At 39.7% G+C, this 16,899-nt stretch overlaps 1 protein-coding gene across 2 annotated transcripts in view; it reads right to left on the bottom strand.

The window, feature by feature from the left end:
- Positions 1–570: 570 nt before the first annotated feature.
- ATAD2B (ATPase family AAA domain containing 2B) overlaps positions 571–16,899 on the bottom strand; it is a 157,387-nt gene continuing 141,058 nt past the window's right edge. For both annotated transcript variants that reach the window (XM_075923418.2, XM_075923419.2), the window contains exons 26-28: positions 6,450–6,577; positions 5,514–5,642; positions 571–4,025 (exon numbers count right to left, since the gene is read on the bottom strand). In XM_075923418.2, coding sequence (XP_075779533.2) covers positions 3,984–4,025; positions 5,514–5,642; positions 6,450–6,577 — 299 coding nt within the window. In that variant the 3' untranslated portion in view covers positions 571–3,983. The remainder of the gene's footprint in view (positions 4,026–5,513; positions 5,643–6,449; positions 6,578–16,899) is intronic.

The raw sequence follows: 16,899 nt of genomic DNA, 5'->3' as shown, positions 1-16,899 counted from the left end.
GACTCCCCAGCTGACCCCGGCTTTGCGTGGCATTTCAAAGCATCAGCGCTGCATGGAGCCCGGGGTCAGTTTGTCCCAATTTGTATTTCAGCTTCAATTTCTAAAAATAATCTTGGCTTCTTCTAGAAGTATATTTGTAACTTGGGTTGAGTTCAAATTTTATGTTTAAATGAAGTGAACCACTCAAAAAAAATGTGTACAATTTGGAGAGGTGAAAAATATTAATTATGTAGGAAGAAAAGTAGGTCATCTGGGGAAATGACTGTGAAACAAAAGAAATCAATTGCCCCACTTTGATGCTAATGTACGCCAAACAGCACTATCCCAGTGCCATTATCCTGAAATTTAATGTAGCTTATTCTCTAACAAAAGGGAGATTTTTTCTTCATTAGGTTATTTAATTATAATCCACACCACGAGTTTCAACTAATTATGCAAAATTAAAAGTGGATATTTTCCTTTAACAGGCAAACACTGAGAGCAAAGTTACTGACTAAATATCTGAACAACCAAGCAACAAAATCCAAGAAATAAATTATGCCTACTGAAATTTTTAATGGACTACAGACATGTTTTTCTTGTCATCTTTATTCAAGTATTTCACAGCAGTTATATTACAAATTACAGTAAAATGTTCAAAATCTGCAGAAGTTCAAAAAATTAAATAACTTACTTTAAACTAATGTAAAATGAAGTTAAAATGCAAAACATCAATTTAAACACAATTCTGAATAAAACTATAGAATCCAAAATATATCATAGCTGATGAAAGAAGTCTACTTAATCCACAAAGTAGACACACATTAATCAAACAATAGGACTCCCCAATGTCTAAATAACCCAATGTACAAGATACAAAAGATGCAGGTACAAGCCTGAATTCAAGCTCATGTTGTGATTACAAACAATAAAATAATGACTATCAGCTGCAGGGCCTGACATTCAATATATTGAATGTAAAATCCGGAGCTGACCCACCAACTTAATCAAAAAATGGGAAGACAAGATAATACATAAAAAACCAGTAATCCTATAAATACATTGGCATATGAGAAAAATCAAGTAACAATACAAAAGGAGACAAACAAACAAAAATTAATCACAGGTGAGATTCAAGCTTGCAAATACTATTAACTCCACAGCCACCAACTTCACCCTAGAGCAGTTCCACTACCTGCAATACAGTCCCAATGGCCCACAAAGAAGTTTACCTCTGCCTGGCTATGTCTCACTTTACTGACCCAAGAACAAGGCCTTACACAGGAGTTTATTTGCAAATTTCACATCAGAAAACAAGGAACAGAGGTCAATTTGTACAAATACTTGCCAAATGGCAAAAAAAAGAAAAAAGATGTACAAATAGTAAACAAGTTTAGACCACATAGATAGATTAACAGCTGCTTTAAATACCCAGCAGGCATCTGTAAAGGGGAAAAAAAAGCTGATGTAGTAATGTGGCTATTTGGGCCAGAAAGGCAGGTATAATTTTACCCAAGTAAAACATATTTAGATTGGCTAATTCTTTCCAAAAGGTCTAAAATATTGAAGTTGCAGATCCTCAATTAGTAAAGTTGCATCTTTCAGTTTCCATATCAGGTTCTAATGAGCAGTAAAAGCTATTTTAAAAAGAACTGACCTGTTGGAAGCATTTTAATGCTAGGCATGAGTCTTATATTTGCTTGTCAAACTCTGATGACTAAAAACTCAATTTTTTAATTCATACAAATTTAGCAAAGTGTTAAAAATGTGTGTAGTTTTATTTTTCAAAAGTCCTGCTGCTACCTAAACAAATACTTCTCTGAATAAGTGAAACTGGAATAAATATTAAAAAAAAAAATGCTGCAGCAAGAACCTGAGACTTGCAAAAAATCCTTTTACTAGAAACTTGCTACAAAAAATTGGCTACATTTAATTTAATCAAATCTTTAAGTTTGTAACAATTTCCATCAAAATACAAAATTGTTGTTAGTGTACCTGACAGCAAAGTATCTCAAACAGGAATGATGACAATAAATACGAAAGGAAACGTGAAAAAAATCCCTATAATCAAATTTGAGATACCACGAACACCTTGTTTCAAATGTGGGATTGGCTGTTCCTTTGTTTATTATTTTTAATCGCATTTTCCCACCAAAATATACAGTATTTCAACATGGGTTGCATTTAGAATAGTATGACTAGATTCATACCAAGCCTTCAAACATTTTTCTCTTAGATATTCAGAAAACAAGTGGCATTTTGGGGGAGAAAAAGATCAAGTCAGAATTAGAAGGCTTAAACAGAAAATACGAAGAAGCACTTTGGATTGCTGCAGTAGCCCAAGGCCCAAGTTTGTTTTTCTGCAGTGGCATACTACTACTAGCCAAAGACATGGAGACAAGTACCTTAGCTTCATCATGTAAACGGTAGCAGAGAGTGTTACAGTCCTCCGTAAACACTGTTGGTAACTAAAATAGAAAAAGCTGAGGTAGCTCAGTATCTCTGCAGTAGTCCAAGACAGTTTTCTCTAATTAAAAACAAAACACATTGTGTTGCATATTTTGGAAAGACGCTCCTACAGCTACATATAACAGTTATAATGAACGATAATATGTGATTAACACCAGCCAACCTGTCTACATTTTCTAATTATTTGTCTGAAAAATCAGCCCAGGTCATGTTTTAACACCGAGCCTGTGATAAGACTTTTACTGCAACATCCTTGTCTCTTGCAACTGCCTAGATTGTGTCTCCCCAAATTCCAGAAAGGAAAGTTTTGAACTACTGATATACTCTCTATTCAGCTATAAGAACTGCAATCCACACAGCGCAGGTCAGAGGTCCACAAATGGCCAGTGATAATATAAAGTTCTTCCCTGCCCGCCCCCCAACATTAATACTGCTATACATGGCCCATAGTGTGGTACCCTGGATTAAATTGTACTTACAGTGAGCTAGGGCTCCAGGACTTTTGGCTAACTGTCTCTCCTTTCTATGTCCATTTAGCATGTCTTAGCTTTAATAAAAACAAGACTTTAGAAATAAACCTGCCAGAATTAAACAGCTTTTGTTTCTAAGAACTCAAAATGGACAACAAATAAATAGAACTGTGAGAAAAAATAATAGCCCCCTTAATGAGTATTCTCTTCACTTTGTTTTCAAAAACATATGAGAGTTTCACTGTGTAGCTTATTTCTGTAACATAAATATACGACAGAATAAAGAAATTTCACTGTTTTGGTAAAGTGTATCGCTTTTTCAGTGTGTCTTAGTTTAGTTCTGTAGAGTAAGACAGGCATTTTAGAACCATAATATTGGTTGCCATTCAATGATGAGGAAATGCAAATCATCCTTTTGGAGCTCTTCATTCTGAAGACCGCCTTCTAACTCTGCCATTTGCTACAAGCCCAACAATTTGAATAGCCTTATCTTTCTCAATTGACTAAAAAGGCACATTAAAGGCAGTTCTAGAGAGCCTTATTTTCAAATTACTGTATATCCAGTTACTCAAGTTTCCTACCACAATGCATCACTGCCAACTTTGAAACAGATTTCTGTCCATTACCCCAGAGAACAAGAAAAAAATGAAAAGGAAAATTTTAAAAGTTGTCCATTTAAAAAAATTTAACCTAGTTAAATCTGCTCTATCCAGTTTTCTTGTTTGTTGGCCTGCTCCACTGTGTCTGAAGTTTCTCAAAAGATAATGCATGTAGAGAGAACAGGAGCAGAAATGAGAGCAGTTTCTGTAGCACCAAAAATCTCCAAGTTGTGGTGTAGTATTCTTTATTTATATCAGATACAATTATCTGAAGTTCTGTTTGGTTCTTGTAGGCTGGTTGGTTTCAGGTACCTGAGACAATAGCACCAAATTTAACAGAAAGAAAGAGAGCGAGCATTTAAGACCAAGGCTCTGCACATACTTGGTGCAATTGGAAATCGAATGGCTCAGAAGACTGCTCTCCCATGAGCAGTTTAAGAGGATAAACCCACCCATCTCGAAGAGATCACAGGAATGTTTCAAACATATGAACTGTTCTTTCCATTTCCTGCAAAAGACACCAAGAATTAGTTATATATAAATATACAGCAACCAAAATATAGTTTGTGTTATATAATCAGATCTACTAGGATTTTCTTTAAACTTGAAATAATGTAAAAGAAAATAGACAATTTTGTTAATCATAACTTCCTAGCTGATGGCAAACAATAAATAGGGGAGTATTGAAAGACACATTAATGCAGATATATTTTCCTAGTTGATAGTTTAGGGGAAGATCAAGGTATATTAAGATCAAACTTTCTGTTGATACACCCTATAACAAGGCTGAGGTGTGGATCAGACCTGCTGCCAAGCGATACTTCTGTTTGTTCATTTCAGGACAATTATTTACGTGAAACATGGCCCCAGAAAAGCAATGCTTTTCAACAGTGGACATCATACACAAACGTGAGGTTTCATAATAATCATTTACATTCCAGTGGTCAGAAATGAACCCAGTATTATTATTAATCTAATTTTAAGACATGTTCTTCAGTATAAAAAGCCTTATTAAAAGAAAGATATATTTAAGCACTAATTGCAGGTCACATTGCTAAAACACTGTACTTAATCACAAGTCCCAAAGTACTTTATAAACTATTTAGATACAGGTCTTCTAAAATGCAAATATTTCTAAGGTGAATGGTGGCAGTGACAGAGAACTGGTTCTAAGCATGTTGAACAAGATGGGGTGAGAGACAAAGATTTTGCCAATCGCATCATGGGAGATTTAACAACTACACAGAGCCAAGGCGGTCTTCATTTGTATGTGTTTTATGCAAAAGACACATAAAGAAGATTGCATACAACTTAATTTATGCACCTCAGAAGAAAGAAGGGCTGAGATGACAGTTTTATTTCAATCTATAGTTCAAAGCAGTCAAAAATATTCAAGACCTACTACTTACCTCAAAAGATCAGTCATGCAAAGCAAGCCAAAGGATTTGATCTTTACGGCACTTATGTGAGATAGGTATCTATTAGCTCCATATTGCAGAAGTGAATACAGAAATTAAATCACTCATCCATAGCCACAATAGTAAATGGCAGGGCCAAAATGACTACTTCCTTGAATATTCCTAGTTCTTAACTGCACCCTCAGTTCATTAGGTTGGAAAAGCACATACTATCTGATTCCTATCCTTATGCACACCATCTAAAGAATGATTTCACTCTACTTCTCAAGTCTTATGTCTGTCTTTTATGGATTTTGTCATTCACATCCTTTATATTCTTTGTGATAAAAATTCATGAGAAAGTCAGAGACATCCCAGGGTGGGTTTGATTGTTTGCAAGAGAAGGCAAGAGGGACTGGTTCATATCAGAAACTAACAGTTCCTTAAACCATTACTGAACCAAGTTTCTTTTAATCTTTAGTAGTTAATATAGTTTTCAAAAGAGAATTTCAAATTTGTATCAGTTAATACAGAAATATTTTAATGCAAATTCTATTGCAAAACTCAGATGAGAAACAAGAAAAATTGTAAAACTTTACCTCTACAAGTTGCGATTTGTCATAATCTTTACGATGCCGATAGATACATTGACTAAGGAGTGAGTACAGCCTCTCAAGTTGGTCAACAGTCAGGTTGTTACTTTTCTTAACCAACAAATCCAGTAGTTTCTGTTGAGATTAAAAACAGCACATAAATAAATAATCAAGTTTTTCATTCCTGAATTCTGTTTGTAACTAATTATTACATTTAATTGTTTATGGACAAAGCAGGATTGCGCTAGGGTTTTTTATGTTCCAAACAAGAACATGGTTCAATATGTAAACTGCAGTCAATAGTCTTAAGAGCAGATAACTCTCAATAGAGATCTTCTTTACATTTGTTTGTTACAGTATGCAGAGATCCTCTAATTACTACACTTATGGAAAACATTCATACTTGGGAGAAGCTCTCTGCAAACATCCAGCAAATCTACTGCATTATCCTCCTAAAAAGCCCTTCTTAAAACTCTCCTTTGTTGTGATGCCTACAAAAAAAAAAAACCCAAAAAAACAACAACCCTAAATGGGGAATGAAGGGGAAAGACAACAACTCCACTTCATCAACCAACACAACTACATCATCAACCTCTATTACTGCATAATTGTGTCTGCACAAATTGCATTGGAAACTCCAGACTATTATACCGTAATTATTTAAAAGCTTTTATATGTATATTTATTACTGTATCTGCAGACACAGCAATAAGATACAAATGAGTATTTAACAATTTTGTTAAGTGATCACTAAATAAAAATTGCTGGATAAAGAAAATGTTTAAAAGATAATGCTGATAGTATAAGATCATACTTTCTGCAGAACAAAATAAAGGAAGTTGATCTTCACAATATTCTGCACAGAGTATAAAAAATATCTTTGATGGTGTATGAAAAGAGTTGGGACTTGTAATCATTAAATTTAGTTCTTGATCCCATTACCTTTAATCTGTCATGATCAACAACAAGAGGGGGCATGAGATCCAATGGCTCCTCTGGAACCTGCTCCAGACTTGCAGGTTTTGGGGTCTCCAATGTGATTTTTCGAGATTTCTTAAATTTGGATACACCTGCAGTTTGGATGCAAAATTATAGCACATCAGGAATAACTGATAAAAACTGAAGTATGAATAGGAAAGTAAATTATTTATTTAACCTAACACATTTCCAATAGTCTTTCAAATGTGATGACCCACACAAACCCCCACTAAGAACAGCTAATGGCATTTATACAGTCCATACCACCTTATTATCTAGGCACTGGAATTAAGATTTGACCTCGTTTTACTACTGGCAGCTCTGGGATAGGACAGACTCATTTGAACTCAACACCCTGCTTTTGGAAACTTGGCTGAAAATATAAGATAATCAGAATTTGCTAAAAAACAACTACCTCCCATTAACTTAACAGCAGATAATTTAGTCTGGCCTGCTGCATAACACAGGCCAATAATTTCTGCATCCAGACCATAACTTCTGATTGAAATACTGAATGTTGAAGGACAGTCTTTACTGAAAGACAATTGCTGGAGAAGCCACCATATTCCACCACAAGTTGTTTCAATGTTTAAATTACCCTCAACGTTAAAGAACTGCATCTTATTTCCAGCCTAAATTTGACTAGCTCCAAATCTATTCAGCTTTCCAGGTACTTGTTGTTGTTCAACTACACCCAATTTCTCTGCCTTCAGCTTCCCGTGAACCCCTCAACATACCTCACACCTTTGAGACCCTGTGCCAGAGCACCATTTTTCGAGGCACAGAGCTAGACAGAAGGGCAGTCTTTAGACCCAAGTCAGAGTTGTTTCCTTCTGGCTCAGCGGGGACTATGTTTAGTTTCTTATTTTTCTGGAGTTAGAAATTTAGACAGGACACAAACTGAAGCTCAAAAGTCTAAAATCTACTTGATTACCACTTGCATATGAAGGACTAAGCCTGAGAAGTGTGTAACACCCGTAACTCTCATTAAACCTCAATAGGAATTGTAAGTGCTCAGCAGTGGGCCCTAAGGTTGTTCTTGTCAGTGGTAGAAACCTTAGTTTGAGAGAGAATTTTAGTCTGATTTCTGGGATTTTGTTCCACACACCTCTGAACAAGCTTTATTCAGTTTCTTAAACTTTGACATCAACATTATAGTTTTTTAAACTTATATTTCAATTCAGAATTCCAGACTGGCCTGCTTTCACTTAATACATTCCTAGTGTTCCCTTACATTCCAAACATTTGGTTTCATTGCCTCTTACTACAACATTCTGATAGAGAGAGCAAGATTTCATAATAATTATACCCTAATCAACTGACACCAAAATTGAAAAGTAGTTTACAGAAATAAGTTAACAGCAGCATTTTTATTTGTTCTTAATCATTGGTGTTTATTATAATTTATTAGTGAGCACTCAAGACTTTTGCAAATACCTGTGTTATGGGGATGCACTCTGACCCACATTAGAGCACATTATGTTCAAAGTACTCTAAGTCAATGCCAGCCCATGAAGGGTGATAAGTAGGAGACATACACAAGCAGAGTCAGGCATAGCCAACAGCCTTTTGAATGTACTAGGTCCCTGGGACTATCCTATAACACTGTGCAAACCCCTTACTAGTTTTATTTAACGTCTGTGTATAATGTGTTTTTCTGACTATCTCAAAGCTTTTTACAATAATCACCCCAAGGAAGGCAGGACATGGCTGCATCTGGAAATCATCAGGGCTGAAGGAGGACCACTGGAACATTCTCTTCTCCCTGCTGAGTCAAGTGTTCTGCTTCACCAATATTCTCAAGCTTCTCATGAACTAGGGAGCAAGGGACAATTTGGTCTCAAACTTACTCTACCACAATACTAGGGATGTTAGATAGCAATTAACTGAATAATTGTGTAACCACATAACATTTTAGCATTACACAACTATTCAATTCTCTCCAGGGTCGGGGCCAGCAGCCAATGGGCTCCCAGCTTCACTCCCAGGGAACCCCAGGTGGAAGCTGGTCCGCGAGGGGAGCAAGTTTGAAAACAGAGGCAGCAGCGCGGGGCGCCAGCAACCCCTATCCTCAGGGGGTCTGAGCTTCCCTGTGGACAAGAGCTGTGCTGGCATCCAACGGAGCAGCCTCTGATTGTAGCGACCCTGGGCCTGCCACGGACACAGGCTACTCCACAGCAATAGCCCCTGTCCATGGGGAGGTCCAAGCTGCCTGCAGACCGAGGCTGTGCTAGCATCCTATGGAGCAGCCTCTGTCCGCAGCGAGCCTGGGCCCGCAACCAATAGGGGTTGTTACCACGGCAGCCTCCTGTCCTGCCCCCCACTGCTGCCTTTGATAGCTCCTCATGGGCACCGGCTCCAGCTTCCCCCCTTGCTACCTCGGACACAGAGGCATGAAGGGGAAGGGAGAGCGCATGTACTCAGCAATATTAATTGATAAGCCTAGGCTTATGAGTTAATCATGTAATTGACTACCCATCAACATCCCTACACTATACTAGCATCCTTTCTATTTTAGGTCTCCCCCTGCATTTGTCTCTTTTTCATCATCTGGCAAAGAACTGCACCTATGCTTCTACACATAGTCCTTCTTCAGTGAGGTAACAGGAATACCAAAGTGAAACTGATAGCTGTGTTCTATTCCTTCTGGGTCATTAGAGAAGGAGAGTTTGCTCACCTTGTACAGTAACTAGAGCTCAACATGCATCGTCCCCTTGTGGGTATTGCACTTTATGTGAGCATGCACCTGAGCCTTTCATCAAAGCTATTTGCAGTGCACATGTGCCCCATCCTTGTGTCGAAACTCCTTAAATTCAGCTGGAGCTTTCCAGAGCAGAGCTTTATTAAATATTTTCAACACCCCTAAACATTTTGCAGCATATTGAGAAAGGACAAGGAGGGCTCTGGGGAATACTTTACAGGAATTTAAGCCTTGTGTCCCATACTCAGGCTATATAAGGCTGCATGGGCAAACTACCCTCAGTTAATTCTCTACCGCAAAATCCCACAGAAAAACTCTGAAGCATAGGAGAAAGAGGATGGCTAATGGAGCCAAGCTGCAGCCAACAGCTGGTCCCAACCCTGCTGCATGGGGCCAAGCAGACAGTCCACAGGACCCGACTGCACAGGGCCAGTCAGCAGCCAGATCCAGATCCTGTCATATGGGGCCATGCAGCAGCTCGTTCCAGACCTGCTGCGTGAGGCCATGTGGCTGGGACCCAAGTGTCATATTTCTTAGATAGGTAGCCAGGATCCCTGGCACTAGCCAGGAGAGGAGTCCCAGCTCAAATCTGGTTATGCTACAGCACTTTGGCAAGCCCCTATTTCCCAGCACCTCCACATACTCACGGCCAAGAGCCACCACTTGTGAACGCACAGATCTACTCTCTCACCTACTACCCCCTGCCATACTCATCAGCCCCCTGCTGACAGGGACACTGATGTGGGTTGCAAGACACTGCCTCCCCCTCAGCCAGCACTGCCCCTATCACAGCAGTGGGTCAAATTTTGATTTTTTTTAAACACACAACTGGGCTGCATGTGGCCCACAGGTCAGAACCACTGCCTTAGACGTATCTGCAACAGAGAAAAAAATCTAGGGAACTTCCTGAATAGGTTGATTCTGGCCAACGAAAAGGCTAATGCTCTTCTAATATCTAATGTATGGGAGATGGCTTCCTGTACAATCTTATGAGGCTTAGTAAAGAAAATTGAAAGGCAAAAAGTTTGGTTAATGTGAACTCACAGGATACCTTAGGTAAAAATTTTGGATGGCATCATAAGCAAAAGACTCAAAAGACCTTTCAAGCACTTCACTGTGGTTGGATGTGCAAAAATTGAGAAACCTTCTACTAGTAAATGGAAAGCTGTTATTGGTACTAACTGAACCTTAATGGAACTCTCACAGTGAGACCAATGATTTTTTTCAATTCCAACAGGTAACTCAAGGTTCTGAAAAGAGAGCACTCAAATGTGAAAGATTATGGCTGTTACACCAGATATGGTATTTGCTCCATTTCTGGAACTAAGATTATGTTGTAGATTTTCCTACTATTAAATAGTACAAGTTATATGCCTGGTGAACACAATGCAATAAGTCCCAAGAGCAATTAAGACACCATGCTTGGAGTTGCAGAACATTCAGATTTGAGTGAAGTATTCAATTCACATTGAGATAGTCAAGATGATTGGAATGTTGGTATGGAAGGGTACGGCTTGCTCAGGAAGGACAGACAGGGAAAAAAGGGAGGAGGGGTTGCCTTGTATATTAAAAATGTACACACTTGGACCGAAGTAGAGATGAACGTAGGAGATAGCTGTGTAGAGAGTCTCTGGGTTAAGCTAAAAGGGGTAAAAAATGAGGGTGATGTCATGCTAGGAGTCTACTACAGGCCACCTAGCCAGGTGGAAGAGGTGGATGAGGCCTTTTTTAAACAATTAACAATACTATCCAAAGCCCAAGATTTGGTGGTGATGGGGGACTCAACTATCCAGACATATGTTGGGAAACTAACACAGCGGGGCACAGGCTATCCAATAAGTTTCTGGACTGCATTGGAGACAACTTTCTGTTTCAGAAGGTTGAAAAAGCTACCAGAGGAGAAGCTGTTCTGGATTTGATTTTAACAAATAGGGAGGAACTAGTTGAGAACTTGAAAGTGGAAGACAGTATGGGGGACAGTGATCATGAAATAATAGAGTTCATGATCTTAAGGAAAGGTAGAAGGGAGACCAGCACAATTGAGGTAATGGATTTCAGGAAGGCAGATTTTGATAAGCTCAGAGAACTTGTAGGTAAGGTCCCATGGGAAGCAAGACTGAAGGAAAAAACAACTGAGGAGAGTTGGAAGTATTTCAAAGGGACGTTGTTAAGGGCCCAAAAGCAAACAATTCCGCCGTGTAGGAAAGATAGAAAATACGGCAAAAGACCAGCTTGGCTTAATAAGGAGATCTTGCATGATCTCAAAATAAAAAAGGAGTCATATAAAAAATGGAAACTAGGACAAATAACAAAGGATGAATATAGGAAAGCAACACGGGAATGCAGGAGCAAGATTAGAAAGGCAAAGGCACAAAATGAGATCAAACTAGCTACAGGCATAAAGGGAAGCAAGAAGACCTTTTATAAATACATTAGAAGCAAGAGGAAGACCAAGGACAGGGTAGGCCCACTGCTCAGTGAGGAGGGAGAAGCAGTAACAGGAAACTTGGAAATGGCGGAGATGCTCAATGACTTCTTTGTTTCGGTCTTCACCGAGAAGTCTGGAGGTGTGCCTAACGTAGTGAATACAAGCAGAGAGAGGGTAAGTTTAGAAGATAGGATACACAAAGAACAAGTTAAAAATCACTTAGGAAAGTGAGATGTCAGCAAGTCACCAGGTCCTGATGAAATGCATCCCAGGATACTCAAGGAGCTGATAGAGGAGGTATCTGAGCCTTTAGCTATGATCTTTGAAAAATCATGGCAGACAGGGGAGATTCCAGAAGACTGGAAAAGGGCAAATATTGTGCCCATCTATAAAAAGGGGAATAAGAACAACCCAGGAAACTACAGACCGGTCAGTTTAACGTCTGTCCCAGGGAAGATAATGGAGCAGGTAATTAAGGAAATCATATGCAAACATTTGGAAGGTAATAAAGTGATAGGGAATAGCCAGCATGGGTTTGTGAAGAACAAGTCATGCCAAACTAATCTGATAGCTTTCTTTGATAGGATAACAAGCCTTGTGGATAAGGGAGAAGCGGTGGATGTCATATACCTAGACTTTAGTAAGGCATTTGATACAGTCTCGCATGATATTCTTATTGATAAACTAGGCAAATATAACTTAGATAGGGCCACGATAAGGTGGCTGCATAATTGGCTGGATAACCGTAGTCAGAGAGTTGTTGTTAACGGTGCTAAATCCTGCTGGAAAGGGATAACAAGTGGAGTTCCGCAAGGGTCTGTTTTGGGACCCGTACTGTTCAATATCTTCATCAGTGATGTAGATATTGGGATAGAGAGTACGCTTATTAAGTTTGCAGATGATACCAAACTGGGTGGGGTTGCAACTTCTTTGGAGGATAGGGACATAATTCAAAATGACCTTAGCAAGTTAGAGAAATGGTCAGAGGTAAACAGGATGAAGTTTAATAAAGACAAATGCAAAGTGCTCCACTTAGGAAGGAACAATCAGTTCCATATATACAAGATGGGAAGCGACTGTCTACGAAGGAGCATGGCGGAAAGGGATCTAGGGGTCATAGTGGACCACAAGTTGAATATGAGTCAACAGTGTGATGCTGCTGCAAAAAAAGCAAATATGATTCTAGGTTGTATCAACAGGTGTGTTGTAAGCAAAACTCGTGAAGTCATTCTGCCACTCTACTCTGCACTAGTTAGGCCTCAGCTGGAGACTGTGTCCAGTTCTGGGCACCACATTTCAAGAAAGATGTGGAGAAATTGGAAAGGGTACAGAGAAGAGCGACAAGAATGATTAAAGGTTTAGAGAACATGACCTATGAAGCCAGGCTTCATGAACTGGGCTTGTTTAGTTTGGAAAAAAGAAGATTAAGGGGGGACATGATAGCGGTTTTCAAATATCTAAAAAGGTGTCACAAGGAGGAAGGAGAAAATTTGTTCCTCTTGGTTTCTGAGGAGAGGACAAGGAGTAATGGGCTTAAAGTGCAGCAGGGGAGGTTTAGATTGGACATTAGGAAAAAAATTCCTAACTGTCAGGGTGGTCAAATATTGGAATAAATTGCCAAGGGAGGTGGTGGAATCTCCCTCTCTGGAGATATTTAAGAACAGGTTAGATAGACATCTGTCAGGGATGGTGTAGACAGAGCTTGGTCCTGCCTTGAGGTCCCTTCCAGTCCTATGATTCTAAGAGTTGATCAGGAGCTGCCAGAGATGGTGAGAGGTGACTTTGATAAAAGTAAGGAAATCAAACTTGTCTTGGCCAAGTTGGTACATTCAAAATGACTTTGGCCTAGTCCTGCTTGATCTTGTTGACAACCTTTAAAAGAAATGGAATTGGTGGGTACACATTAAAAATACCTCTTTGTGCGTGTAATCAGACAGGCAGCTTCTACAAACAGTCAGTCAAGTCTCAAACAGAATTTTGTGGACATCATGTTGGTTGCAGTGTCAAAAAAGTCAAACTCTGGAAACCCCCAACCTATGCATATTTTGATTCCAACTCCAATTTGTAATTTATGGGAAAATGACCACAATGAGGTCACATCCCATACTGTTTCACATGTCCGAGAACTAAGAAGCCAAAATAACTATCTGGCTGGCTATGTACCAATTCCAAAGATTTATTGCTCTGGTTCAGAGCAAGAGGCCACACACTCTTCCCTGATGATTGATATAATACATAGCAGCTATCTTGTCTGTCATGATCTTTATTGACTTGTTTTAGGCTAGGGGATGAAAGTGAAAACAAGCATTACTAACTGCCCTGAACTCAAGCTGATTGATGTGTGAGCACTATTCTTGTTGTGAGCATTTGCCTTGGGCTGAGTGATGACCCAAATGTGTTTCCCATTGCAAGACAGAAGGGTCCAATATTATGACAGTAAGAGGATCTGGGATTAAAAGGATTCCTGCACAATCCCTGGATCCCATGTGTAGGATCCTTCTACCAGGTGACTTTGTTCAGACTGTGCCTGCTGGGTATGTAAAATGTCCTGAGCCACACCTGGAAAGCTCAAAGATGTAGTCTTGTGTCAAGAGGACTGAGCTGCATTCTTTCAATAAGTTTCTTTAGAGTGAGGAACCTGTCAGGAGGGAGGATAAGCTTTGCCCATCATCAAAGCTAGTAGCATTCCATTCATCAAAGTGCAGCAACAGCCAAAGGTGAAAGCACTGAAGCCCGGGGTCAGCTGGAGACAACCTCACTGACCCCGGGCTCCTTGCAGTGCTGCCGCTTTGAAATGCCACGAAGAGCCTGACGCCCGGATCCCCGCAGCATTCAAAGCGGCAGCACCACACGGAGCAGCTGACCCCAGGCTCCATACTGTGCTGCCGCTTTGAAGTACTCCCCTCTTATCCCCCCACCTTGCTGCCTCTATCTGATAGAAGCGAGGGGGAGGGGAGAGCGACTAGTCAACTATCCTGTCGACTAGACCTTCACATACCAATGCTGCCTTCACCTTGGAAGCTCTCGAGACCATTATCTTGATGTAGACAGGGCATTAAAGGAAGCACAGGGCACCTGTTAAGGGATTTCCTGTACCCAGGTCCAAAGACAGTCCCTTAAGGCTTCCTCCATCACTAATATTCTATACTTAATCTACTTGTTTTTGAATGCTCTTTCCTTAAAACAAGTGCTAGTATTTTACACCATACCTTCTGGCTGTGGTGTATATTGTCCCACTTAGTGGCACCGGCACCACTTACATACAGAATAATAAGTCTGCTCTACAGCTTTAGCTGAGAGCTAGATTTTTTTTTAGCTCATGCAGTAGATGCTCATATACTACCAGAGGTTCCAGGTTCAATTCCTCTGGTAGAAAACTAGGATATGCTGGCATTACACAAGTATTTCACTTGCTGGGGAGGCAAGTCTCCCAAACAACATGCTGAAAACACCCATGGTTGACAGGAATCACTTTTCAAAACGAAACACGTTTTAAAATCTGGAAATAACAGTTCCAACAGCTAAGAATTAAGGATGTTAAGAGGTGAGTATCTGACTAACTGTGTGGTCAATACAATGTGTGTAGATTACACAATTAGTAGATAAGGGAAGGTACTCTGTCCTGGCTCTCAAGTCCAGAAGCTACCTCTGCTGCGGCTCTGCAGTTTAAATGTAGTAGGAGCTGGGTGTGCAGGCAGCCTGGCTCCCCACTACATTTAAACTGCAGAGCTGCAGCAGAAGGCACGTCCTGGACCAGCACAAGCAGGAACTGCTGCGCCTCTGCATTGTAAATGCAGTAAGAGCCAGGCAGCTCTTACTACATTTGAAATGTAGAGGTGCAGTGAGCCCGGACTTGTGGCAAGCCTCCCCTACCTCTCCTCCCTGCTGCTGTCTTTGACAGAGGCAGCAGTGTGGGATGGGGAGGTAGAATAAGTGGCACCAGGGAGACGGTATTGGGTGGAACCCACTTTTAAGCCAACTCCCCCCAGCACTGGCCCCTGTTCCCCCTCTCTTGCTGCCTCATACAGAGGCAGCAAGCGAAGAGGGGAAAGGTCAACTACTCACTTACAACCCTACTAAGAATCCTATAAACTAACTCAAGAGATAACACTATATATTACTTTCTAACTCTGAAGAGGAAAACAGGCACACACTAAACTGTGTCTCTGGTCAAATGTGGTTGAGAAATAACTTAAGGCTGTTTACCCAGGCTGCGCTACACTGCCTTTATACAGGGCATGGAGATGTTCAGGCTGAATAGACAATGCTAACAAAAGTCTCCCATCAAACTTTTCCGTAGATGAAATTTCAAAAATGTAGGGAGGAGTATGGATAAATGTGTAATTCTCACAAACTTACAAGTTTAAGCCACTGAAATCACTGGTTTAATGGTGCCAAGCTCTCTCCTATATTTTCTTGTGAAAATAAAGTCACTTTTAAACTCCCCCCCCCCCCCCCCACACACACGTAAAGAGAAGATCTAACAACTCTGCTGTTTAGACAGGTAGATGAATATATTATTTAAAAACTTGAAAAAAATTAACTTTTAAAAATAAATTATACTTTGTTTTAAATTACATTGAATCATGCTATTTACAATCTCAAAACTTTGCTGAAGTGTTGTGCATTAAATTTTACGAAATGCATGTTTGTTTTTAATATATAAACATAAAAGTCCAACCAATGCATAGTATGTCTTCACTGTCACTATGATAGTTTCTTAAAAGTTAATTTATATTCATAAAAACTATGCAGTTCAAAGGCACCCATGAAAAAGCTCAACTTTAAAACTGAGCCCTTAATTCATAACAATCATTGCAAAAGCGGGTCTTTCTGCTATAGTTCATCTATAATAGCAAATTGCCATTTTCCACCAAATTATTTAACCTCTAAGCGAAGTGCGAAAATTATACGAAATTTCTCATCTTTCCTTCCAAGCCCTCCATTCTCTAATACTGTCTGTAAAATTTTAGTATCTTCTGACACTGAAGCTTGAAATTTCTGCTAAACTTGACTTTTATCATTTTCTTCCACAATTTGCCACATCCCAGTGGTTCTCTCTCTACAACAGTAGTTCCCAACCTTTTCAAGCATACGGACCCCTTTTCAACTGGATTAAAATTTTATGGACTCTCCAAACAATATAGCTGTTTTTCAACATTCGATTACTTGATAATCAACTGAAATGTGTAATAGTCCATGTTATCTAAACAAATATAGTAGTACTGAGAGAATATAGGGCGTCCACATTGAAATGTAACAACTATACAGGCAGTCCCCGGGTT

Source organism: Pelodiscus sinensis, chromosome 3 (assembly GCF_052426305.1).
Source record: "Pelodiscus sinensis isolate ZL-2025 chromosome 3, ASM5242630v1, whole genome shotgun sequence".
Taxonomy (NCBI): domain Eukaryota; kingdom Metazoa; phylum Chordata; order Testudines; family Trionychidae; genus Pelodiscus; species Pelodiscus sinensis.
The sequence above is the reverse complement of the archived record's forward strand: the minus strand, read 5'-3'. Positions and strand labels throughout refer to the sequence as shown.